This window comes from Hordeum vulgare, chromosome 6H, assembly GCF_904849725.1.
Source record: "Hordeum vulgare subsp. vulgare chromosome 6H, MorexV3_pseudomolecules_assembly, whole genome shotgun sequence".
Lineage (NCBI taxonomy): Eukaryota > Viridiplantae > Streptophyta > Magnoliopsida > Poales > Poaceae > Hordeum > Hordeum vulgare.
The window spans coordinates 514,861,441-514,886,086 of record NC_058523.1 but is presented as its reverse complement, the minus strand read 5'-3'; the positions used below and the strand labels follow the sequence as shown (position 1 = coordinate 514,886,086).

The following is a 24,646-nucleotide window of genomic DNA, read 5'->3' as shown; positions in this document are numbered from 1 at the left end:
CGTCCTGCCGGAGCTCTAGATTGGTTCTCCTCAAGTTCCGCCTCGTGGCGGCGGCGAATCCACGAAAAAGCTCCTCTCTGATTTTTTTTCTGGACGAAACCCTTCATATAGAAAAAGAGGGGGCAAGTGGGCCTGCAGGCTGCCCACAAGCCCTCATGGCGCGGCCTGGGGGTGGCCGCGCCGTGCAGGCTTGTGGCCACCTGCACGCCCCACTCTGCCGCTTCTTCGGCCCAGTATTTTTTATAAATCAGGGAAAAAATCCTCGTTGATTTTTACGGCGTTTGGAGCTGCGCAGAATAGGTATCTCAAACTTGCTCCACTTTCAGGCCAGAATTCCAGTTGCTGGCATTCTCCCTCTTCATGTAAACCTTGCAAAATAAGAGAGAAAAGGCATAAGAATTGTACCGTGAAGTGAAATAACAGCCCAAGAAGCGATAAATATCAACATGAAAACATGATGCAAAATGGACGTATCAAGTCACCATGAATCAAAACACCAAACTTTGTGACTTCTCGAATACTAATAATAATGATTTTATTAGTACTCCGATTGCTCCCGCCACTAGTGGGGAGTCTTACGAAATCAATGTCGCTTTGCTGAATCTTGTGATGAAAGAGCAATTCTCTGGCCTTCCTAGTGAATATGCCGCATCCCATCTTAATACCTTCATTGAGATTTGCGATATGCAAAAGAAGAAAGATGTGGATAATGATGTGATTAAATTGAAGCTTTTTTCCTTTCTCGTTGCGAGATCGCGCAAAAACTTGGTTTTCGTCTTTGCCCAAAAATAGTATTGATTCTTGGGATAAGTGCAAAGATGCTTATATATCCAAGTATTTTCCGTCGGCTAAGATTATCTCTCTCTGTAATGATATCATGAATTTCAAGCAACTTGATCATGAACATGTTGCACAATCTTGGGAGAGAATGAAATTGATGATTAGAAATTGTCCCGCTCATGGCTTGAGTCTTTGGATGATTATTCAAATCTTCTACGCTGGCTTGAATTTCGCTTCTAGAAATATCTTGGACTCTGCCTCAGGTGGAACATTCGTGGAAATCACGTTAGGAGAAGCCACAAAACTCCTAGACAATATGATGATTAACTACTCTCAGTGGCACACTGAAAGGTCACCTAATAGTAAGAAGGTACACGCTATAGGAGAAATTAACTCGTTGAGTGCTAAGATGGATGAGTTACTGAATTTGGTTGCTAGTAGAAGTGCTCCTTTAGATCCTAATGATATGCCTTTGTCTTCCTTAATTGAGAGTAGAAACGCTAGCTTGGACGTTAATTTTGTTGGTAGGAATAAGTTTGGCAACAACAATGCCTTTAGAGGAAACTATGTTCCTAGGCCTTTTCCTAGTAACTCCTCTAATAACTTTGGCAACTCCTACAACAATACTCATGGAAATTACAATAGATTACCCTCTGATCTAGAGAGTAATATCAAAGAGTTTCTCAACTCACAAAAGATTTTCAATGCGTCCATAGAGGAAAAACTACTCAAAATTGACGATTTGGCTAAGAGCATTGATAGAATGTCTAGTGATATTGATGCTTTGAAAGTTATATGTGCTCCTCCCAAGATCAATACGGATGAAACTTTGAAAGCTATGCGTGTTTCCATGACTGAGAGCAAAGAAAGAACCGCCCAAATTCGTGCTAGACATGAATGGCTTAAAAAGGCGTGTTGTCGTGATAAGAATCACGATGATATTAAAGTGCTTGGTGTGACTCCTATTGAATCTTTGTTTTCTTGTGTCAAACCCAATGATGATGGGGCTGGATATGAATCCACTTTGGTTGAAAAGCGCCCCAATGATTCGGAGTCCATCTATCTTGATGCTAAAAGCATTGAAAGTGGAGTAGAAGATATTAAAACTTTGAGTAGTAATGAAATTACTACTATGGATTTCAAGGAATTCAATTATGATAGTTGCTCCTTGATTGAATGCATTTCCTTGATGCAATCAATGTTAAACTCTCCACACGCTTATAGCCAAAACAAGGCCTTTACCGATCATATCGTCGAAGCTATGATAAAATCTCTTGAAGAGAAACTTGAATTGGAAATCTCTATCCCTAGAAAGATTCATGATGAGTGGGAACCTACTATCAAAATCAAAATCAAAAACTATGAATGCAATGCTTTGTGTGATTTGGGTGCTAGTGTTTCCGCGATTCCAAAGTGTTTATGTGATGTTCTGGGTTTTAATGAGATTGAAGAGTGTTCTCTTAATTTGCATCTTGCTAATTCTACTGTCAAGAAACCCATGGGAAGGATCAATCATGTTCTTTTATTGCAAATAGGAACTATGTACCCGTGGATTTCATTATGCTTGACATTGATTGCAATCCTACATGCCCTATTATTCTTGGTAGACCTTTCCTAAGGACTATCGGTGCTATCATCGATATGAAGGAAGGGAATATTAGATTCCAATTTCCTTTAAAGAAGGGCATGGAGCACTTTCCTAGAAACAAAATAAGATTGCCTTATGAATCCATGATGAAGGCTACTTATGGTTTGAGCACCAAAGACGACGATACCTGATTCTATCGCTTTTATGCCTAGCTAAGGGCGTTAAACAATAGTGCTTGTTGGGAGGCAACCCAATGAATTTATCTTTTTCTTTCTATTTTGTTGCGTCCACACGATCATAATTTTGTTGTGATTATGTTTTTTGTGCTTCTTTTTGTGTTTGAGCCAAGCAAAACCTTTATGACTAGTCTTTGTGAGGGTTGTTTAATCCTGCTGGAAAAAGACAGAAACTTTTCGCTCACGAGATGATTTTTCATTTTTATTCAGAAAGAGCTTTTGAGTTGATTATTTTTGGTGCTGGTTGATATGCCTTTTGCCCAGGCAGTCGCAATGTTTCAGAATTTTTTAGGTACCAGAAGTATACGAAGTATACAGATTGCTACAGACTGGTCTGTTTTTGACATATTCTGTTTTTGTTGAGTTGGTTGCTTGTTTTGATGAAACTATGGACAGTTTCGGGGGGTACTAGCCATGGAAAAGTGAGAATACAGTAGACCAACACCAATATAGATAGAATTCAAGTTTGCTACAGTACCAAAAGAGGTGGTAGTTTGTTTTCTTGTGCTAATGTTATCACGAGTTTCTGTTTAAGTTTTGTGTTGTGAAGTTCTCAAGTTTTCGGTGATGTTCTCATGGACAAAGAGATAAGGAGTGGAAAGACCTCAAGCTTGGGGATGACCAAGGCATCCCCAGCCAAATTCAAGGACACCAAAAATCCTAAGCTTGGGGATGCCCCGGGAAGGCATCCCCTCTTTCGTCTTCAATCCATCGGTAACATTATTTGGAGCTATATTTTTATTCACCACATGATATGTGTTTTGCTTGGAGTGTCTTGTATCATAGGAATCTTTTCTTTCTGTTGTGTCACAATCATCCTTGCTGCACACCTTTAGATAGAGACATGCACTCATCGTGATTTTGCTAGAATGCTCATAGTGCTTCACTTATATCTTTTGAGCTAGATAATTTTGCTCTATGTGCTTCACTTAGATCTTTTAGAGCACGGTGGTGCGTGACTTGGTAGTTGGCATATGCTATGAAAGTAGTCCCAAGGTTGATAGGTATCCAAAGAGGATACAAAAACCTCCATCTTCATGTGCATTGAGTAGAAAGAGAAGTCTTGATTCCTCTCAATTAGTTTTGAGACGTGGATTTGGTAATATTAAGAGCTATGTTAGTAGGGTGTTTTGAATCTATAAATACTTGTGTTGAAGTTAGTAATTCCCGTAGCATGCACGTATGGTGAACCGCTATGTTAGGAAGTCGGAGCATAATTGATCTATTTATTGTCATCCGTTGTGTTGAGGTCGGGATCGTGCGATGGTTATCACCTACCAACCCTTCCCCTAGGAATATGCGTTTAGCACTTTGTTTTGATTACTAATAAAAACTTTGGCAACAAGTATGTGAGTTCTTCATGACTAATGTGAGTCCATGGTATAGATGCACTTTCACCTTCCACCATTGCTAACCTCTCTAGTGTCGCGCAATTCTCGCCGGTACACAAACCCACCATATGCCTTCCTCAAAACAGCCACCATACCTACCTACTATGGCATTTTCATAGCCATTCCGAGATATATTGCCATGCAACTCCCACCGTTCCGTCTCATGACTTGTGTGCCGTCACTCTCATATTGCCATTGCATGATCGTAAGATAGCTAGCGAGATGTTTCAACGTCATACGCCAAGCTAGATCGTTGCACATCCCGGTACACTGCGGGAGGCATTTCGTATAGAGTCATCATCATTTTGAGCTTTGAGCTGTGAGTAAATAAAAGTGTGATGATCATCATTATTAGAGCATTGTCCCATGTGAGGAAATAAAAAAAGAGGCTAAAGAGCCCATACAAAAAAAGACAAAAAAGAGGCCGAAGAGCCCAATTAAAAAAAAGAGAAAAAGAGAGAAGGGACAATGCTACTATCTTTTTCCACACTTGTGATTCATAATAGCACCATGTTCTTCATGATTGAGATCTTCTTGCTTTGTCACCACCATATGCTAGTGGGAATCTTCATTATATAACTTGGCTTGTATATTCCAATGATGGGCTTGCTCAAATTGCCCTAGGTCTTCGTGAGCAAGCAAGTTCGATGCACACCCACTAGTTCTCCTTTTGAGCTTTCACACACTTATAGCTCTAGTGCATCCCTTGTATGACAATCCCTACTCATTCACATTGATATCTATTAATGGGCATCTCCATAGCCCTTTTATACGCCGATTCAATGTGAGCATCTCCTCATTTTTTGTCTCACAACCACCACCACACTCTATTCCACCTATAGTGCTATATGAATGGCTCACGCTCATGTATTGCGTGATAGTTATAAAAGGTTTGAGAAAGTAAGAGTGAAAAAACAATTACTTGGCCAATACCGGGGTTGTGCATGATTTACATTAGTTGTGTGAGGATGATGGAGCATAGCCAGACTATATGATTTTGTAGGGATAACTTTCCTTGGCCTTGTTATTTTGAAATTTCATGATTACCTTGCCAGTTTGCTTGAAGTATTATTGTTTTGCCGGAGGGGGGATTCGGATGCGGAGGGCTTCTTCATCAACACCATGACCTCTCCGATGATGCGTGAGTAGTTCACCATAGACCTATGGGTCCATAGCTAGTAGCTAGATGGCTTCTTCTCTCTCTTGGATCTTCAATACAAAGTTCTCCATGATCTTCATGGAGATGTATCCGATGTAATCTTGTTTTGCGGTGTGTTTGTTGAGATCTGATGAATTGTGGATTTATGATCAGATTATCTATGAATCTTATTTGAGTTTCTTCTGATCTCTCTTATGCATGATTTCATATCCTTGTAATTCTCTTCGAGTTGTGGGTTTTGTTTGGCCAACTAGATCTATGATTCTTGCAATGGCAGAAGTGCTTGGTTTTGGGTTCATACCGTGCGGTGACCTCACCCAGTGACAGAAGGGGTAGCGAGGCACGCATCATGTTGTTGCCATCAAGGGTAAAAATATGGGGTTTTCATCATTGGTTTGAGATTATCCCTCTACATCATGTCATCTTGCTTAAGGCGTTACTCTATTCGTCATGAACTCAATACACTAGATGCATGTTGGATAGCGGTCAATGTGTGGACTAATAGTAGTAGATGTAGAAAGTATCGGTCTACTTGTCTCGAACGTGATGCCTATATGTATGATCATTGCCTTAGATATTGTCATGACTTTGCGTGGTTCTATCAATTGCTCGACAGTAATTTGTTCACCCACCGTGATATTTGCTATTTTGAGAGAAGCCTCTAGTGAACACTATGGCCCCCGGGTCTACTCCACACCATATTTTCAGCCTTACAATTTTTCTTCGTTGCACTTTCCGCCTTCAGATCTCACTTTGCAATCAATCTTGAAGGGATTGACAACCCCTTTAAAGCGTTGGGTGCAAGCTCTTTTGTGTTTGCGCAGGTACTCTGGACTTGACGAGATTCTCCTACTGGATTGATACCTTGGTTCTCAAACTGAGGGAAATACTTACTGCTCCTGTGCTGCATCACCCTTTCCTCTTCAAGAGAAAAACCAACGCAAGCTCAAGAGACGACAGAAGGATCTCTGGCACCACTGCCGGGGAAGGACTTTTGTTGCCGTAGCAGCATCTCCTATTGGCTTGGGCAATTCTGACATTGATTTGATCCTTGGTACGGACTGGTTGGCCATGAACAAGGCATCTATTGATTGTGAAGCTAAAGAAGTGAAGCTAACTCACTCTTCAGAGGACGTGATTATCTTCGCGGCGCGCGATGACACAATACGTCTATTTTCCTTAAATGAAAAGGGTGAGATTTCCCAATTTCGCAAGTCCCAGTGGTCTGCGAATATGAAGATGTGTATCGAGAAGAACTGCCAGGAATGCCTCCGCACCGAGAAGTCGAATTCGTTATTGAGCTTGAACCGGGTACTGAGCGTGTGTGCAAACGGCCGTACAAATTGGGTCCAGACGAGCTGAAGGAACTTAAGAGGCAACTCGATGAGCAGGAGCGTCTGATTCTGATCAGACCAAGCTCTTCTCCTTGGGGTTGTGGAGTGTTGTTTGTCAAGAAGAAGGATGGCACGGACCGGTTGTGTGTCGATTACCATCCATTGAACAAGAAGACAATCAGAAACAAGTATCCACTTCCGAACATTTATGAGTTGTTCGAGCAGTTGAAAGGGGCTAAGGTCTTCTCCAAGCTCGATCTCAGGATGGGCTATCATCAAATTTGCATTCGCGAAGAGGATATTCCAAAGACTGTTTTCAAGACAAGTTTTGGCTTGTATGAGTATACAGTCATGTCTTTTGGTCTGGCAAATGCTCCACCGACATTTTGCCAAATGATGAACTATATCTTCTCCCCGTTCAAGAATGAATTCGTCTTGCTGTATCTCGATGATATTCTTGTCTTTTCGGAAACTGAGGAAGAGCATGAAGAACATCTCAGGCTGGTGCTTGATAAGCTGAGAGAGCATAAGTTCTATGCCAAGTTTTCCAAATGTGAGTTCTCGTTGAAAGAAGTTGTCTACCTTGGGCACTTCATCTCTGCCGAGGGCATCAAAGTTGATCCGTCGAAGGTGCAGGCCATTGTTGAGTGGGAGCCTCCGCAAAATGTGAAGCATCTTCGAAGCTTTCTCGGGCTTGCAAGCTATTACAGAAGATTCGTTGAGAACTTCTCCAAGATTGCTAAGCCTCTCTCAAGTCTTCTTCACAAGGGTGTGAAGTATGTTTGGTCTCCAGAGTGTCAGTTGGCCTTCGACACACTCAAAGAGAAGCTCACCTCTACTCCAGTCTTGGTTCCTCCTCATGACTCCAAACCTTACCAAGTGTTCTGCGACGCCTCTCTTCAAGGTCTTGGTGCAGTTCTGATGCAAGAGAAGAAAGTGGTAGCTTATAACTCGAGGCAGTTGAATCCAAGTGAGAAGAATTATCTTGTTCATGATCTTGAGCTGGTGGCAGTGGTGCATGCTCTGATGACTTGGAGACACCTCTTGTTGGAACGAAAGGTTGAAGTGTTCACCGATCACAAGAGTCTCAAGTACATCTTCACCCAGCCTAACCTCAATCTTCGGCAAACTCGTTGGGTGGAAATGCTCCAAGATTTTAATCCAAGCGTTGAGTACACTCCAGGCAAAGCTAATGTCGTGGCAGATGCTTTGAGCAGGAAGGCTTACTGCAACAGTCTCATTCTGAAGCTTCTCCAGCCTGACCTTTGTGAGTCTTTCAGAAAGCTCAACCTTCAGTTAGTACCTCAGGGATTTCTTGCAAATCTTCGGATCTCTCCTACCTTGGAAGATCAGGTCCGAGCAGCGCAACTTCTTGATGCAATGGTGAAGAAAGTCAAGATTAGCTTGGCAAAGGGAGTTCCCAAATATAAGTGCTTCAGTGTTGATGCTAGAGACACCTTATTCTTTTAGGATCATCTTGTCGTTTCGAAAGGTGATCTCAGAAAGGTTATCATGGAAGAAGCTCATAACTCTCTGCTCTCAATACATCCAGGAAGCTCCAAGATGTATCAGGACTTGAAACAGACCTTCTGGTGGACTCGCATGAAGCGTGAGAGTGTTGAGTTCGTAAATGAATGTGGTGTATGTCGAGGGGTGAAAGCAGAGCATGAACGTCCAGCAGGTCTTTTGCATCCATTTCCCATTCACGAGGGGAAGTTCAACCATATTGAGATGGATTTCTGCACCGGGTTTCTGAAGTCCAAGAAGGGTAACGATGACATCTTCGTCGTCATCGACAAGTCGAGTAAAGTGGCTCATTTTCTTCCAGTCAAGGAATCCATCTCGGCAGCTCAGCTTGCAGAGCTGTACACTTCGAGGATAGTATCTTTGCACGGCGTGCCTATGTTGATTTCTTCGGATCGTGGAATTATCTTCACTTCCAAGTTCTGGGACTCTTTTCAGTCTGCGGTGGGTACGAAGATACGATTCAGTAGAGCTTTTCATCCTCAGACTAGTGGGCAAGTGGAGAGAGTCAATCAGGTCCTTGAGGATATGCTGAGAGCGTGTGTCATTTCTTTTGGCATGAAGTGGGAAGACTTCCTGCCTTTCGCCGAGTTCTCGTATAACAACAGTTATCATGCTAGTTTAGGCAAAGCTCCGTTTGAGATTCTCTATGGCAGGAAGTGTCGTACCCTGCTCAACTCGTCCGAGACCGGCGAGCGTCAGATTCTTGGGAATGACTTGATCGAAGAAGCTGAAGAGATGTGTCGGGTCATTCGGGATAATCTCAGAGCAGCGTAGTCCATTTAGAAGAGCTACTATGATAGCAAGCATCGTGGCATGTCTTATGAGCTCGATGACTTCGTCTATCTCAAAGTGTCTCATATGAAGGGCACACATCGTTTTGGCATCAAAGGCAAGCTTGCTCCTCGTTTCGTTGGTCCTTTCACAGTTGTTGGCAAGAGAGGCGACCTTGCGTATCAACTTGAGCTCCCTTCCAATTTGCAAATGTGCATGACGTGTTCTATGTCTCTCAGCTCCGGAGATGCTTCAAGACTCCAGAGCGCACAGTTGATCTTCAAGACATCGACCTTCAACCCGACCTATCCTATTGTGAGCATCCAGTTGCGGTTCTCGAGGCGACTGAGCGCAAGACCCGCAACAAGTCAATCAAGTTTCTCAAGGTGCAGTGGTCACACCATTCCATAAACAGGCCACTTGGGAATGCGAGGATCACCTCCATTCCGAATTCCCAGAGTTCTTTCAGTCCTACATCTCGGGACGAGATCTTTTTGTAGTGTGGGAGAGTTTGTAATGCCCTAGAGTGTAAGTTGCCATATTCGGAACCTTCTTGTGTGGGTCCATGATGTCATTGCCTTGTGAGATATATGCCATGTGTTATTTCATGTGATCATACCTTGTCTCCCCTTGCATTCATGCATCCATATCTTTCTTGCCTTCTTTGTGTTTCTGTTTTTGTGGATCCTTGGATGTGGTATGTGATCTGATGTGCTATGTGATGATGTAGTGGTGTATTTGAAAGTGGGGTTTCATCTATGGTAGTTTTTCAACTAGGTTTCAAACCCCCCTTCTCTATTTCTCAAGCTCAAGTTTTACTTGCTCTAACCCTGGTTCAATATGTAGATCATTTAGAGTGATTTGTGGTGGATGTGGTGCTAGATCTAAGGTGTTTAAACTTTGTTTAAGAGGGGTAGATATTCACAAAACAGGTTATTTAATTCTGTTTTGTAAATATTTAAGTGCTCCAAAAATCCTCTTTTCATTTTATTTTATTGGTTCATAATTCCCTTATGACCAGGGGCATTTTTGTTTTCTTTTAGGGTCAACAGTGTTGCCTGTTTGTTTTTATTTGCCTTTGTTTTGTTTTTAAATATAAAAACCCCAGTGGGTTTTTCCTTTCTACTTGGCGCCTCCGAGTGGGCCTCCTCCTCCTCGCTGGCCCAGTACCTCCTCGCGCGGCAGCCCTCTCCTGTTGACGTCGTCTTCCTCTTCCCCCTCCTTTCCATCAGACTTTCAAAGAAAGCGAGACAGAGAGGTCGACGCCGTGGCTCACGGACGTCGAGGCGGCCTCCCTCGCCCCCTATTTATTCCTTGGCGTCTGAGTCGTTTCCTAGGGTTCCTCCAAGCGTCGCCACCTCCTTCCCCATCTCCCTCCTCCCTCTCCCTCGTCGACAGAAGGTAGGCGAGCTCCTCCTCTGCCATGGCCGATCCGTGATGAGCTCGTCGTCGTTCCTTCCCCATCTCCCTCGTCGTACACCTTCTTCCTCGTCATACACCTCCTTCCCCATCTCCCACGTCGTACACCTTCTTCCTCTCCAAGCAGTCCAAGAGCACGCGGGACCTCAGGGGAGTTCGTTCCCGTATCTAATCGACGCCGATCAACCCTGCTTCCACTACTTCGACGACGACCCCTTCCGCTCCGACGACCACCTCTGCAACGGCTTCTTCCTCGACGTCCCCTTCTTACTATTCGACAGGCGTGACCTCCTCGTCCAGTGGGTGAGCAGAAGCAATCCTCCCCCTTCCCCTATCGGCAGATCGCGCGTAAAGCTGTAGCAGCGCCGCCGTGTTTCTCTCTGTCGCCGGCGCCGCCGCGTGCTCGTGGATCAGTAGTTGTAGTGCATCTCGCGCCATGTTTAGTGGTGGAATGCAACCGTGAGAGTCCCCTCTTCCTTCCAGCAACGAGCCCGTGTCCAATTTGAAGCATAGCGCCGGTGGTGACCCTCCCCTGTTCCGGCCATCGTCGGGCTGTAGTAGATCCAGAGGGGGTTGCTCAAAAGATCAAAGCCCCCCTCTCTGTTAAGAATCGATAACACAGCGCAGTGGCAGTAGGGTGTTTTGTCTCCGCGCAGGTCATGGGTTCGAGCCCCCGCAGCGCCCTTTTGCTTATTTGATTTTTGGGCACAGTAGCTCGACACGGGTGGATAACTGCTCAGTTCCCCCTTCTGTGTCGAGGTAGAACTGCTAGCCGAGTGGTGCTAGCACTTGGGGATTACCAGGAGGGCATGGGTTCGAATCCCCTTTGTCCCCCCTTTGTATTTTTTATTTTTTGTGTGTGTTGCTTGTGTTGTTTTCAATTTAGTTATTACCTTGCTTGAGCAGCAAGTTGAGGTGTTCATACCTCACATCCAGTAGGTTTGCCTCTTTGTTTATTTTGCTAGAAGGTTTGTGTAGGTGATGTATGAGGTGTGTGCTTGTGTGGTGCAAGCACCCAAGTGCTTGTGTGGGTGTATGTGTCCATGTATGTGTATGGTGCATATGTGCACTAGTGCATGTGTAGGAGTAGAGTGTTGTTGTGGTTGAAAGCACAACCATGTGTGAGTGTGTGTATGCTGATGGATGTGAGTGTGAGCTCATAAGCATGTGTAGGTGCTAGTGTGTGTATGCTTGATGTATGTGTGTGTGGTGGTGTGCTAAGGCACATGAACATGAGGACTACCCCTCATGTGCACCATTGGAGTTGTGAGTGTGTGCAAGTGCATGTGTAGGTGATGAACTAGTGAGTATCACATATGATATGACACTATTTGCATCTATGTGATTCCATGTAGTTTTTCCTTTCAACTCTGTGCCTACATGTTGTATGCAAGTACCTAGGTATTATATATGTTTTTGGGGTAGAATCTTCCCAGGAATCCATTGGTAGAATCAGATTCCACTTTGGAACTCTTTCTGGAAAAGTCATTTTTTTGTTTTGGTGCTTTGTTTAGAGCTTGGTGCCATGTGGCGTGATGAGCCTAAGAGGATGATTCTTTGATCTGGCAGTAGTGGGTGAACCCCTCTACAGCATGGTGGTTTTGTTTTATGCGTAGGAGTTTGTATGTGCAAGTTGTGCCATGTCAAAGTAGCCATGTGGCTGAAATTGTCAGCTTAGTGAAAATCTGTGATTTTCACTAAGTGTGAGAAACTGGTGTTATTTTCTTCCCTTGTAGTTGTGGTTAAAAAAGTTCATGTGTTGGGAATCAGCCCTTGCAATCAACTAGAGAGTTGGAGATTTTGTGTTTGTCTAGCTCTCTGTCAATTTTCATGCACTTTCACTTCGTGTAGATATTGTTTTGGGGGCTGTCAAAATGCTTTAGAGCATAAATAGCTGGTGAGAATCTGAGATTTTCACTAAGTCCCTGAAATTTGTTATTTTTGTCCAAGTTAGCACATGTAGATATTTCTGTTTGTAACTCCTTTGTATTATCTTCTTGCTCATGCGTGTAGAGCTTTTGAATAGCTTTTTCCACATATCTTGTTTGGCACATTTGGGTGGATGTAGGTGCTTTGGATGTTGCTCTCAAACTGCTATGATGCTGTTTAGGACAGATTGCATAGTTTTGTTGTTTTGAAGCTTGTGAGTGCATAGTTGGTGGTGTGGTGAGTTTATTTGCACCACCCACCTATACTTGTTTGTTTGATCATGTGGCAACCTGGTAATACCAGAAGTGTGCCATTGAAGTGTGCTTGTCGTGGATTTGATCCGTAGGACTCCATATCTTGTTTCATAGTTTTCGGTTGATCCGTAGCTCCGTTCTCAACGTTCTTTATATGTTTTTGCATCGTTTTCTCGTTATGCACCTGTTAATGTCATCTTCATGCATGTCAAGATAGCTTAGAGAGAAGTTCTGTCCAGAAGTTTGTCTTTTCTTCTCATGCTTATGCAAGTGACTAGAATAGAGATGCATGTTACATTCTCATCTCATGCATCATGTGTTTGTTGCATCATGTTGTGTTGTTGTTCATTGGCTGATGTTTTTGTATTGGGTAGCACCGGGATCGGAGAGCGAGTACGTGGATTCGGGAGAGTACGTGCAGGACGAACAAGAGCAGTTCCAAGTTGAAGACATCACAGGCAATATGACCGTGACCTTGATACCGTCTCTAGCTTTGTTATGCTTAGATTCACGTTTCCTTTGTCATATGCTCGCTGCCTACCACTGATATAATTGCCTCCTGATATTACCATGAAACCCAAACACTATCCCCTCCTAGCTAATGTTGTTTGGCTAAGTAGGCTTGCTCAGCTTCTAATGTTAGCGTTGCTAGTTGCAGGTGCGAGTTGTCTCATGTGTTAACATGAGAATTTGATATCATTATGTTTTAATCTTCTATTTAATTAATGCAAATATATACTTGGTAAATGACGGGAGGCCTAGCCTTTTGCCGGGTGTTTTGTTCTGTTATTGCCGCCTCAGTTTCCAGCTACCGGTGTTTGATTCCATAACTGATCGCTCCTAACACGTTAGGGGTTGTTATGGGGACCCCCTTGATAAATCGTGTAGTGTTAAGACTTGTCCGGCAGGACCCAACATTGGTTTTAACTTGCTAATCACTTAATAATAATTTGCATAGGGAATAGCTACCCCGAGGAATTAATCAACAACCCGGGCCAGTGCTCCTCATGAGTGTTGGTCCAAACTAGAGCACTGTGCGGGGCCAACTCAAGGCAACTTGAGGGATTTCTATGAGGCCACTCTACGCGTCACTCATCCGCCGTGTCCTCGGACTGAGATACGCGACTCTTATCGGGGTCGTCGACACGACGGGAGGTCCTGCTAGTCTTGTCTTACCTTACCGATATATCTTGCGTATAGGAATCCCGGTGAAGCTTTGGTTCTCCCCAGAGTTGAGGTTTTCCTCTAAGGAATCTGATGAGATCACGAGATTCGTGATAGAGGATTACTTTGCGGCCCGTGACCGTTTGTGATGGACTAGTTGGAGCACCCCTGCAGGGTTTAATCTTTCGGAAAGTCATGCCCGTGGTTATGTGACAACATGGATTATTTGTTAACATCCGGTTATAGATAACTTGAACTAATTCTAATAAAACTGCCAACCGTGTGCGTAACCGTGACTGTCCCCTTCGAAGACCTCTCTTCGATCGAGAACACGGTGGGGTTATGTTTGACGTAAGTAGGTGTTCAGGATCACTTAGTGATGAGCTAGTATTCGACCGCTAGCGTAGACCACCACATCAATAACCTTGTTCTACGTAAGTTAGCCACCATAAATGCTTAGGATGCTCCAACCTAAACACTGAACCTTCCTCACCTAATAACTTGACTAGTTCCGTTACCAAGGTCATAGATTGCTGAGTCCCCGTGGCTCACATATTACTTCAACACCCCAACAGGTACAGGTACGCCCGACACAGGTGATCCAGATGGCACACAGCTGGCGTGGCAGTACGATGAGGAGAACGATCGCCTGTACGTGAACTATCCAGAAGACTGAGGTTGTGGTCGTGATTGTGGGCAAGCATGCGGGATAGCATAGCCTTTTCTTATGTTATGTAGTCCGTAGCGGAATACCTTGTCTGAATAAATGTGTGGATGTAAACTCTGATATTATCTATGTGAGATGGCAAACGATTCCCTATTTGTCATTCTTAAATTATGTATGTGCTATGTTTATCTTGCTTGCGAAACGCATAGATGCGCTTCTTTCCATTTTGGGGCATCGCCCCCTAAATAGGAAAGGACTGCATCTTAGTCATTACAGCACCCACCCACCCACCGCCACTGATGACTCGTGGACATCCAGTCGTTCGTATCATGGTTTCTTGGAACAATGGTGAGACGAGCGATGAGACCATGGACGATTTTGGCTCAAACCCGAGGCCATCCTTGGACTCTACTCACTTTGTGGGGTTGGGTTGGGGCTACGGCTACAATTTGGTTATTTTTTATCTGGTACTTTTATTTAAACTAAATCCTTTCTTTCTTGCTTTTTCATCGTTTTATGGCCTTAAACAACATTGAAGACTCAAATTTTGAAGGCATTGAGTAGGTTGAGGATGTACCTATCTTGTGCCACAATAACTCTGGGCTGAAGAGATTGGTCACCTTCAAAGGCATCCTCACTCGTAGGAGGTTTCATGGATGTGCTGAGAATGTACGAGAAATTTTGCTTTTAATTTGTTTACATCCACTACCCTTATGGATTATGTGTTGAGATGGCAGTGTAGGTGCTTAACGTAGCTTCATGAAGGGCTCTTTGCCCATGATTTTGCACATAAAGTGCTAACAACATGTTAAATATTACACATGACATTAAACTTGTGTTCAACATTTGCCAAGTGTCACTCCTAGTTGTTGTCAAATTGTCCACCTATTAATAAAGGACACTTTCATTGTGTCCATAGTTTAAATAGAATGTGTTGTGAGAGTGTTCATCAATTAATGAAGCATGTACGCTCAGTTTTTTGTCAAGTGTTCAAATTAAATGCTAGTTGTTGTTGTCATGTATTTAAATTATTGCTCTTGTTTTGGTCTTACAAGGAGGAACAAACTACAGTATTGTTCGGTGGGGATGATGAAGAGTGTGTGACCAACTAAATAAGGAACATCATAAAATGCAGGATAAATATGAAGAATGCCAATCTGCGAGAATTCAGGAAGGTCTTGATCATGGAGAGGAAATTTTGAAGCTTCACGCAAGAATAAGACGGTCATAAATTTTGAATGTCACCTTTTGTGCGAGAGAGAGAGAGAGAGAGAGAGAGGGAGGGAGAGAGAGGGAGAGAGAGGGGGAGAGAGAGAAAGAGAAGCGTTGCATGCATGCATTCTCTCTCTCCTTACAATTTACATATATTTAACTTCATATTTTGAATGATTGGCATCTGTTAAACGAAATGTCCATTTTTGAAACTTTTTATATATTTGGAATCGTGGTGACAATATCTTTAGAACAACATCAATCTTGGATATAATTGAACTACTTTTTTTTGCATATTTCGGTTATCTTTGAAATGGCCTTCCTAAAATTCAAAATAGTTTTTCCTTTGAAAAGGTATTTCACAAATTTGAAGTAATCAGTTTCATACTTGAAACTATCCATTCACATATCCAAAATAACCAGTTCCACATATTTTTCAAAATGGGCATAAATTGTTGCGTAAAGCTAACTTCACTCATTTCAGAATATAATTTCACTCATTTCAAAAAACTTTCTTTAGTTATTAAGAGACATATTTCACATGTTTTGGCAAAAACTTGATTTGAGTCATTCTGATTTACTGGTTTTAATTATTTAAAACATCATATTTAAATTATTTCCAAAAAGACCAATCGCTTCATTAAACATGTTTTGCTCATTGTAAAAAAGTTTTGAAATAACAAGTTTCACATGTTTGAAATTACTAGCTTCTTATTTTTAAATAACTAGTTTCATGTATTTGACAACGAAAATATGAGCCATTTGTATTGAAAGGATTTCACTCTTCTTAAATTTGTGGCCCCGTCGATTTATAAAACTAATTTCACTTGTTAAAAAGTTAGTTCAACAAAAAAAATCACTCTAGTTTCAAAACAAGATTTCACGCATGTATTTTCTTTAAAAATCAGCTTCACATTTCTAAATAACTAGTTTCACATACTTCATACTGAAATATGTTTCATATGCATGATTTGTTTCTTTAGTAAAGTGGTTTCAATCATTTAATAACTGATAACAATTATTTTGTATAAGTAAATTTGAAATGTCTAAAATTGAAATGTAATGATAAATAGCAAAAATTATACTAGTTTAAATATATTCAATATAATCTTGTTCTAAAGATCATGTGTCCATGAATTTGAATATCTTTTTAATAATATAATATAATTGTTTGAGATATTAGGCATCTGAAAATTTAAACAAAGATAAAATGCATGAACATGTTGAAGAGAGAGGGGGAAGATGCTACATGTACCCCTTTTAAAAATTACTAACCTATTGTGGCATTAATTCGACTATAAGACAGAAATACAAGAGATATCTTATACTGAATACTTTATACACACATGTATATGGTCCCACACCTTTACATATGTGAGCACATTGGTGGCAAGACCACCACTATCTACCGGGAACAATAAAAATGGTTTTGCGGGATGTTTGTGCCTAAGAAAACACAAAACTACATCCTTTGTTTCAGACTAGCAAAAGGGCCCGTGCATTGCAACGGGAGAAAAAAAATACCACACACTCTTAATTTATAAAGAATGGTCTATAATCTGAGAGTTTGTAGTTACAACACAAACAAAGATGGTCTTATCCTATAAAAGTGCAGTTCAAAATTCCATAGGTCTTCTATTTTAACACGGCTTGCATGTAGATTTAATATGTACAAAGAATCAGTCAAGTGACCTTCAGTTTCATCTCCAATCCTGATTTTGTTGACGTGTTCATCCCCAACCCGGATGAGTACCGGTATGAAAAAAGACGAATAATAACTTATTTACTAAGATTGCACCCTAGATAGTATTTTTGTTAAATGTTTAACAGGTAAAATAACATCATATTTAAATTCTAAATATTTTTCTAATCAAATTCCATATATAATATGTTAAATTTGAAGTTACGGTTTAGAAGATATGAGTATTTTTTAAAATATTTAATACATACTACGTGTTTAATATTAAAAACATCAGGGAGTTTTCTATAAAATATCATGACGGATTAAGAATACTAATTTCTTTTATTAGTAGGTATAGATTACTTTAAGTTCTAACTTTACTCTAGGTCAAATGTTATGGAAATCAATTTTAATCTATAGAAAATACGGTTATACCTGTAAAATAAAATGTTAGTAGGACAACAAAAGCTGGAATAGCTCAGTTGGCCAGAGCGTGTGGCTGTTAACCACAAGGTCGGAGGTTCAAGCCCTCCTTCTAGCGGATTTTCATTTTGAATTTTTTCTTCTACCGTATTTTTAATTTGGATTACATTTACGTTCTTCTCTCAGCACGTTCTTGCTAGGACGAAATGCTTAGCCGAAATGTCTAACAACACGCCCATCTGAGCTTCTTAGGATCTAAGGATTGGCGTTGACAATGGCGTAGCCTTTTGCAAACCAAGTAAACTACGGTTGATTATCTTCTACCACTAGCATATGCATAGCCAGTGCATAAACTACTCAAAACACTAGCCAAAGCCCGTGGAGTGCGGTGTCTCCATGCCTATCCGGTCCCTAGCAAGTAAACAACCTGCAAAACCACTCCAGCCTCTGTAGGGCTACCAAAGCTAGCGGCACTCGCATTCAGCGGCAGCCCAATTCCACAAAATCAACATGCTTTGTGCTGTACTCGAGCCGTTATTTTACTCCGTGCGAGCATCCGATGCAGTCGTGCGCAGGCCGGGTCCAACTTCCAAGCCAAGTGCATCCATCCCATCCCATGCAGAAGCAGATGAAGATGGCGCGTCCGGGAGCTACAGGACAGGGGAGACACGCGCGAGACACGGCGCAGCGCGGGCAGCCGGTTTAAATGTGGCCATTCAGACGTCCTACGAGGTGACAGCCTGGGCGCCCAATCCCTGTCCTTGCATTAAGGCTGGACGTTGTATTCGTGTCGTATGCGCGGCCGGACGTGGTACGTACGCGTAGTACTGGAGTACATAACTATGGGCATCGTCATACGCGTCATTACTCCGTATTCACTGGCCTGTTCCTGACCGGCCGGTGTAATTTCAAACCAACCACCGGTGATGATCAAGTAAGTAACTGCTCGTCGGGTACGGACGATCAGCCACGGCCACAGTCACATCACCCGTGTTTTTTTACCGGCGTAAGTAAGTAAGTAAGTATAGTACTTTGCACAGTAAGACGGTGCCGTTTCCAGGGTGAGCTATGGATATTTGTACTCCGGGAGTAATGACCGGTACTGTACTACTGTGCGCTAGCTTAACGCGCTGCTAGACTGTTCCTGGCTGTAAAACGGCAGCAGGCCATCACTGCGCATGGTTAGGTGCTCCTAACACTCTCAAAACTGCAGGAGATTATATCGAGATCATGGCCACTTAAATGCCGGAGAAAGTTGGAATATCTCGTAGGAGTACGTGTGTAACCGTTACGGGGAGACGTCCACCCGATCTTTTTCTCCTCCTTTTGGAACGACGCGGCGCCGACTGAGATCGGGCAGAAACAAGCGAAACGCCATGATCGGCGATACGGTGGTACGGTGGCGTTATCACCAGAGCCACCCGAAGCGCCGGACACCATTGAGCTGGCCTGTGGCTGGCGGCTGGCCACCGTGCGAGGAAACGGGAAGGCGCCGCGCGCGCTGCCGGTGGCCGGCGTGGCAACGAGGCCTTGCAGAGCTACAATCGCCGGTCGCTCATGATGATGGCTGGCAGACACGCTTGATGCCAAGGCGTCGGCTAGCTCCAGCTCCAGCTGGCCCCGAATCATTCGCTCGAAAGGAACCCGAGAACCGCTGCTGACGACGCAGTCCTCATCAGCCACGTACACGTACGTATACGCCAAAACGCGATATTTGTCGATCGGAGCTCACTCGGCCGGACCCATCCGACGGCCGGTGGGCGCCCACGAGGCCCTTCTGACAGACAGGGAGGCCAGAACCTCCACGTAAGCGCGCAGGCGTGCACGGCTGGCGCCTGGCGGGCGGCCGTCCGGCAGCGGCTGCTGGTGCTCGACGAGCAATGAGCGGGCGGATTCACCCACTCACGGGCGCGTCGTGAGGCGTGGTACAGTACGTGGGGCCAGCACGGCCCGTGCAGCGGCCCGGCCGGCGACGCGCATAGCCGCTTCACCACCAGCTGGCGGCTAGCCGTGCGCAGATCTCCAGGCGACGCCGGGACACGTCGGATCGGATGAGGACGGGATGGCGCCCCTGTCGCGCATTAAAACGCGCGGGTCACGCCCTACGGTGATGGGCCGGCCTGTGGGTCCTGCACTTTCGCTCGCCTCGGCTCTGCACGGGATGGGATGGGCCTGCAGGACTGGGGCGGCCTTAACTCGGCCGTCAGCTTTACAGGATCATCATCTCCTCTAAAGCCACCATTTGCTGTCATCTAGGGCCTGAAACCTAAAGACACGTTTCTAATTATTAATTTTTTAAATGAAGACACGTACGGTGGGAGATTCAGCTTTAAAAAAACGTACGGTAGGCGATGACGCAGCAGATGCTCTTAAGTGCTGCGAGATCGCATCGCCGATCAGCAGATGGCGAGGCGAGCTGCTCCGCCCGATCCACCATTTCCGTGTAGATGGTCATGGGTTAAACATAACGGTCTCGTCTTCCTTCTTTTGCCACCCCCGTTCCAGCAAGCGCCAGCCCAACGCTGTACCGTACTCTGACAACAGTACTGAAAGAACGCCACTGTTCGCTATACACCCGGTCCATGGAGAAGCCAGTGACCCCCGCAACGCAAGTACCAAAAAAGCTCAAACGGCCCGGCCCGGCCCGGCCCGGCCTTCCCCCAACGTTCGTATTCCTTCCCGTTGCCGTGCTGCCCAGCCGAGAGAGCGAAGCAGCTTTCAAACGCCTCGAGAAGCCAACCCTGCTTTCACCCACTCCCGCAGTCCCCACTTTACCCTATCCGGCCGCGATCACCAAACTGCCCCCGCGGCATCCCGCCCACGCAACGGTCCCCGAGGGACAAAGCGACGGGGCAAAAGGGTAATTCGGTCCCTCCGCTACAGCTGGGGTTGAGCAGGAGCACGCAAAAGGCCAGCTGTCAGTGACCGTTCGGGCAGCGGCGCGCGGCCAAGGACGCCCCCGTCTTTACTTTGTCCGCAGAAAGAAAGAACGAAAGCAGCGGCACCCCTCATTCATACGTCACGCGGTGCCATGCCCACCACCTTTGCGGTGCTCCGGCTCTCCCTCTATAAAACCCCGGCTCGATCCCCACACCAGTCCATCACCGGCTCACGAGCTAGAGCAGAGCATCCTAGACAAGAAGAGGAGAGGCACCACCACCCCGGCGGACGGCAGCAATGGCGGCTTCGTTCAGCTCTTCTGTGGCGGTGGCGGTGGCGGTCATGGTGTGCGCAATGCTGGTGCAGACCTGCGTCGCCACGAGGCGGCTCACGGCGCTGGTGCAGGACCCGCCCATCACCATGAAGTACCACAAGGGCGCGCTCCTCTCCGGCCGCATCGCCGTCAACCTCGTCTGGTACGGCAACTTCTCCGCGCCGCAGCGCGCCATCGTCACCGACTTCGTCTCCTCGCTCTCCTCCGCGTCGCCGGCCGCGGCCCCGCAGCCGGAGCCGTCCGTGGCCACCTGGTTCAAGACGGCGCAGAAGTACTACGCCAGCTCCAAGGCCCGCTTCCCGGCCCTGGCCCTCGGCTCCCACGTCCTCGACCAGTCCTACTCCCTCGGCAAGCGCCTCCGGGAGCGGGACCTCGTCAGGCTCGCCGCCCGCGGCGGGGCCAGCCGCGCCATCAACGTGGTGCTCACGGCCGACGACGTGGCCGTCGACGGGTTCTGCACGAGCCGCTGCGGCTCGCACGGTGCCTCCCCGCGGTCCCGTGCCGGCCGGTTCGCGTACGTGTGGGTCGGCAACCCGGCGTCGCAGTGCGCCGGGCACTGCGCGTGGCCGTTCCACCAGCCGCAGTACGGGCCGCAGACGGCGCCCCTCGCGCCGCCCAATGGCGACGTCGGCGTCGACGGCATGGTGGTGTCGCTTGCGTCCATGATCGTCGGCACCGTCACCAACCCCTTCGGCAACGGCTTCTTCCAGGGCCCCGCCGAGGCGCCGCTGGAGGCCGCCACGGCGTGCGCCGGCGTGTACGGCAAGGGGGCGTACCCCGGCTACGCCGGCTCGCTGCTCGTCGACCCGGCCACCGGCGCCAGCTTCAACGCGAACGGAGCCCACGGCCGGAAGTACCTGGTCCCGGCCCTCGTCGACCCCGACACGTCCGCATGCTCCACCTTGGGGTAGGGCCATGACCATGATAAGTGGTGCGTAGTTATAGTTGCGGTGGCGTTGTTACTGTGTGGAGAGTGTTCCACCTTCCACGCGCGTGCTAATATTAATCCGTGTGCCTGTAGAGGCGTTGAGATGAAATTCTTTCATTTGTTGAATGAAAAAAGTTTACTACGTATTAATGTAAGAGAGCATTGTTTGGAAACTAACATTATTATCATCGTTTTGGTACTCACGGTGGGATTTACAGCAGAAACTCGAGCATCCATCAAAATGGCATGCACATTCTTTCTTACTCCATTAAATTACTGAAGGAAGGGATGTATGTCTCGCTCACTCACAGGTCACGTGTGCAACCCCAGTTAGCAGTTGATAACAATTCAGATGGCTCCGGCTAACCTTATTTTAAATAACTGTTGTTGTCAGCCTAAAGAAAAAGAGGTGCTCCGGGTACTGTGAAGTGATCGAGTATGTCCCGTGCGTCATGTGCGAGCAGAAATCCTTTTGCTTGCTTTGGAGAGAACTAGCAAGGTCAAAAGGATGACGCGAAATGTAAGGAGATTCAGAACGATGAAATTGCGGTAGGACAAAACCGGGGAAATTCTTTCTTTATTTACTATTTAACATAAGTCTAATAAAGACATACATCAAAATCATCATTCACACTTCCAAAACTCGATAATGTGATCTCATTCTTTATATCTAAAATACCGTTGTCTTGGTGAACCCACACCTCTTGCAGTACACCTAAAATTTATATCACATGCATACGTTTTAGATGTCGTCATCATCATTGAACCGCTAATTACATCTTCAGTAGAAAAAAACGACATCATCCTTCCCAATCCATCCACTCGTCAACTGCACCCAACAACGCCTCCAGATGCAAAGATTCTGGAAGAATTGTTATGTGTACCACGTGTTGAACAAGCATTACATATCGTAGCATATGTCGGTCAGTCATGTCAAGCATGACTTGGCATCTTCACCGAAAACTTCATGTAAGATGAAGTCGCTCCACCTCCTTCATGTATCTTCCAATTGTGCTCCACAAACAATGCTCCTAAGAGAGAAAACGAGACTGCAATTTCATCATCGTCCGGTCTGGAAGACTAGATCCTAAGGTTTCCCCAGTAACAGCACGAGCGGGTCGACAATAGTTACACGACGATGTGTTCATCAAGATAACGACGCAGAACGCCGCCATCGACTCGGTTCTCACCGGCAACTATGTCTTTCTGACTCACAGACCGAACTAGATGACAGATCTCAAGATTTGACCATCCAGCCTCAGGCCGACTGCCAGCGTCACCGACAAGTCAACCATGGCCACAAGCCCTCCTGATCCGCCCTGCTCACGGAGCCGCCGGAGCAACACCGAATCCCCTAGAAAAACGAAGATCAAAGGCGATCTTGCTCCGTCGGTCCCTCCAGACCATGGGGCTGCAGCCTAGATCTCCGCCGTCCCCATCATCGACGACGCCCCGAGCTTAGCCGACACACGTCTCTAAGGATGGTGAGGTTGAGGAAAGGGGGGAGGGGGCGGCCGGGACGCCTGATCGCCCTGGAGGGAGCGATAGGTGAGAGCCTAAATTCCTCTCCATAAGGATTTAAATTTAGATGTTTTGTTTACATGTCCACTCCCCCAACTACTCTCTCCGTTCTTAAATATAAGTTTTTCTAGAGGTTTCACTAATAGACTACATACGTATGTATATAGACATATTTAAAAGTATATATTCATTAATTTTGTTCCGTATGTAGACATTTAGTGGAATTTCTTAAAAGACTTATATTTAAGAACGAAGGGAGTAGTTATTAGGACGGACGAAGAACAACATGAACCGAGTGCATGGTCTCCATCAAACGTGGTGGGGCATGGTTAGCGCTCAAATGAAATAACTAGACCCGGAGAAGAGAAAAGTCTCCCGTGTCATCGTGAAATTCAGAAATGTATAGCGTGCTGAAGAAAGAATTGAGGTGATTCTTATAATAATTAGGATTTTACGAAAGTTCGAACATAAACCGACCTTAGCTCAGTTGGTAGAGCGGAGGACTGTAGTCGTTGCAGATAAATCCTTAGGTCGCTGGTTCGAATCCGGCAGGTCGGATTTGTTTTTTATTTTGTATTTGTCTCTTGCCAAGGAATTCCAGTGATATAGGCAGCAGCCCAGATGGATGCGTGGCCGATTCGAATAGTAGGGAAATTCCTTCAAAAATAATTAGGGAAATAACCTGGGATTCCCCGTTATGGATACTAGTTAAATGCCCGTACATTGTTACGGGATTGTATAACAATATCGCTCTAGTTATCCTTAGGTCGCTGGTTCGAATCCGGCAGGTCGGATTTGTTTTTTATTTTGTATTTGTCTCTTGCCAAGGAATTCCAGTGATATAGGCAGCAGCCCAGGTGGATGGATGGATGCGTGGCCGATTCGAATAGTAGGGAAATTCCTTCGAAAAATAATTAGGGAAATAACCTAGGATTCCCCGTTATGGATACTAGTTAAATGCCCGTACATTGTTACGGGATTGTATAACAATATCGCTCTAGTTATATTACTTTGTTTCAATTTACTTCTTTATTGATTTTATTGTTACGGGTACATCTCTTGGAATTATGCCCTAGAGACAATAACAAAAGTATAGTTATTATTATAATTCCTGTATCAAGATAATAGTTTATTATCCATGCTATAATTGTATTGAATGAAGACTCATTTACATGTGTGGATACATAGACAAAACACCGTCCCTAGCATGCCTCTAGTTGGCTAGCCAGTTGATCGATGATAGTCAGTGTCTTCTGATTATGAACAAGGTGTTGTTGCTTGATAACTCGATCACGTCATTGGGAGAATCACGTGATGGACTAGACCCAAACTAATAGACGTAGCATGTTGATCGTGTCATTTTGTTGCTACTGTTTTCTGCGTGTCAAGTATTTATTCCTATGACCATGAGATCATATAACTCACTGACACCGGAGGAATTCTTTGTG

General features: G+C 45.1%; 1 protein-coding gene and 2 non-coding genes across 3 annotated transcripts; all 3 read left to right on the top strand.

Annotated features, from left to right (window-relative positions):
• The first annotated feature begins 17,579 nt into the window (after nucleotides 1-17,579).
• On the top strand, nucleotides 17,580-17,653 carry TRNAN-GUU. The gene has a single exon. It is a non-coding gene; the product is annotated as a tRNA-Asn (tRNA).
• Nucleotides 17,654-20,625: 2,972 nt separating this feature from the next.
• On the top strand, nucleotides 20,626-21,854 carry LOC123403916 (protein PHOSPHATE-INDUCED 1 homolog). Its single transcript, XM_045097828.1, has one exon. It carries the CDS (start codon nucleotides 20,713-20,715, stop codon nucleotides 21,658-21,660), a length of 948 nt encoding a protein of 315 aa, XP_044953763.1. The 5' UTR covers nucleotides 20,626-20,712; the 3' UTR covers nucleotides 21,661-21,854.
• Nucleotides 21,855-23,670: 1,816 nt separating this feature from the next.
• On the top strand, nucleotides 23,671-23,756 carry TRNAY-GUA. Its single transcript is given in 2 exon segments — nucleotides 23,671-23,707; nucleotides 23,721-23,756. It is a non-coding gene; the product is annotated as a tRNA-Tyr (tRNA).
• Nucleotides 23,757-24,646: the final 890 nt, after the last annotated feature.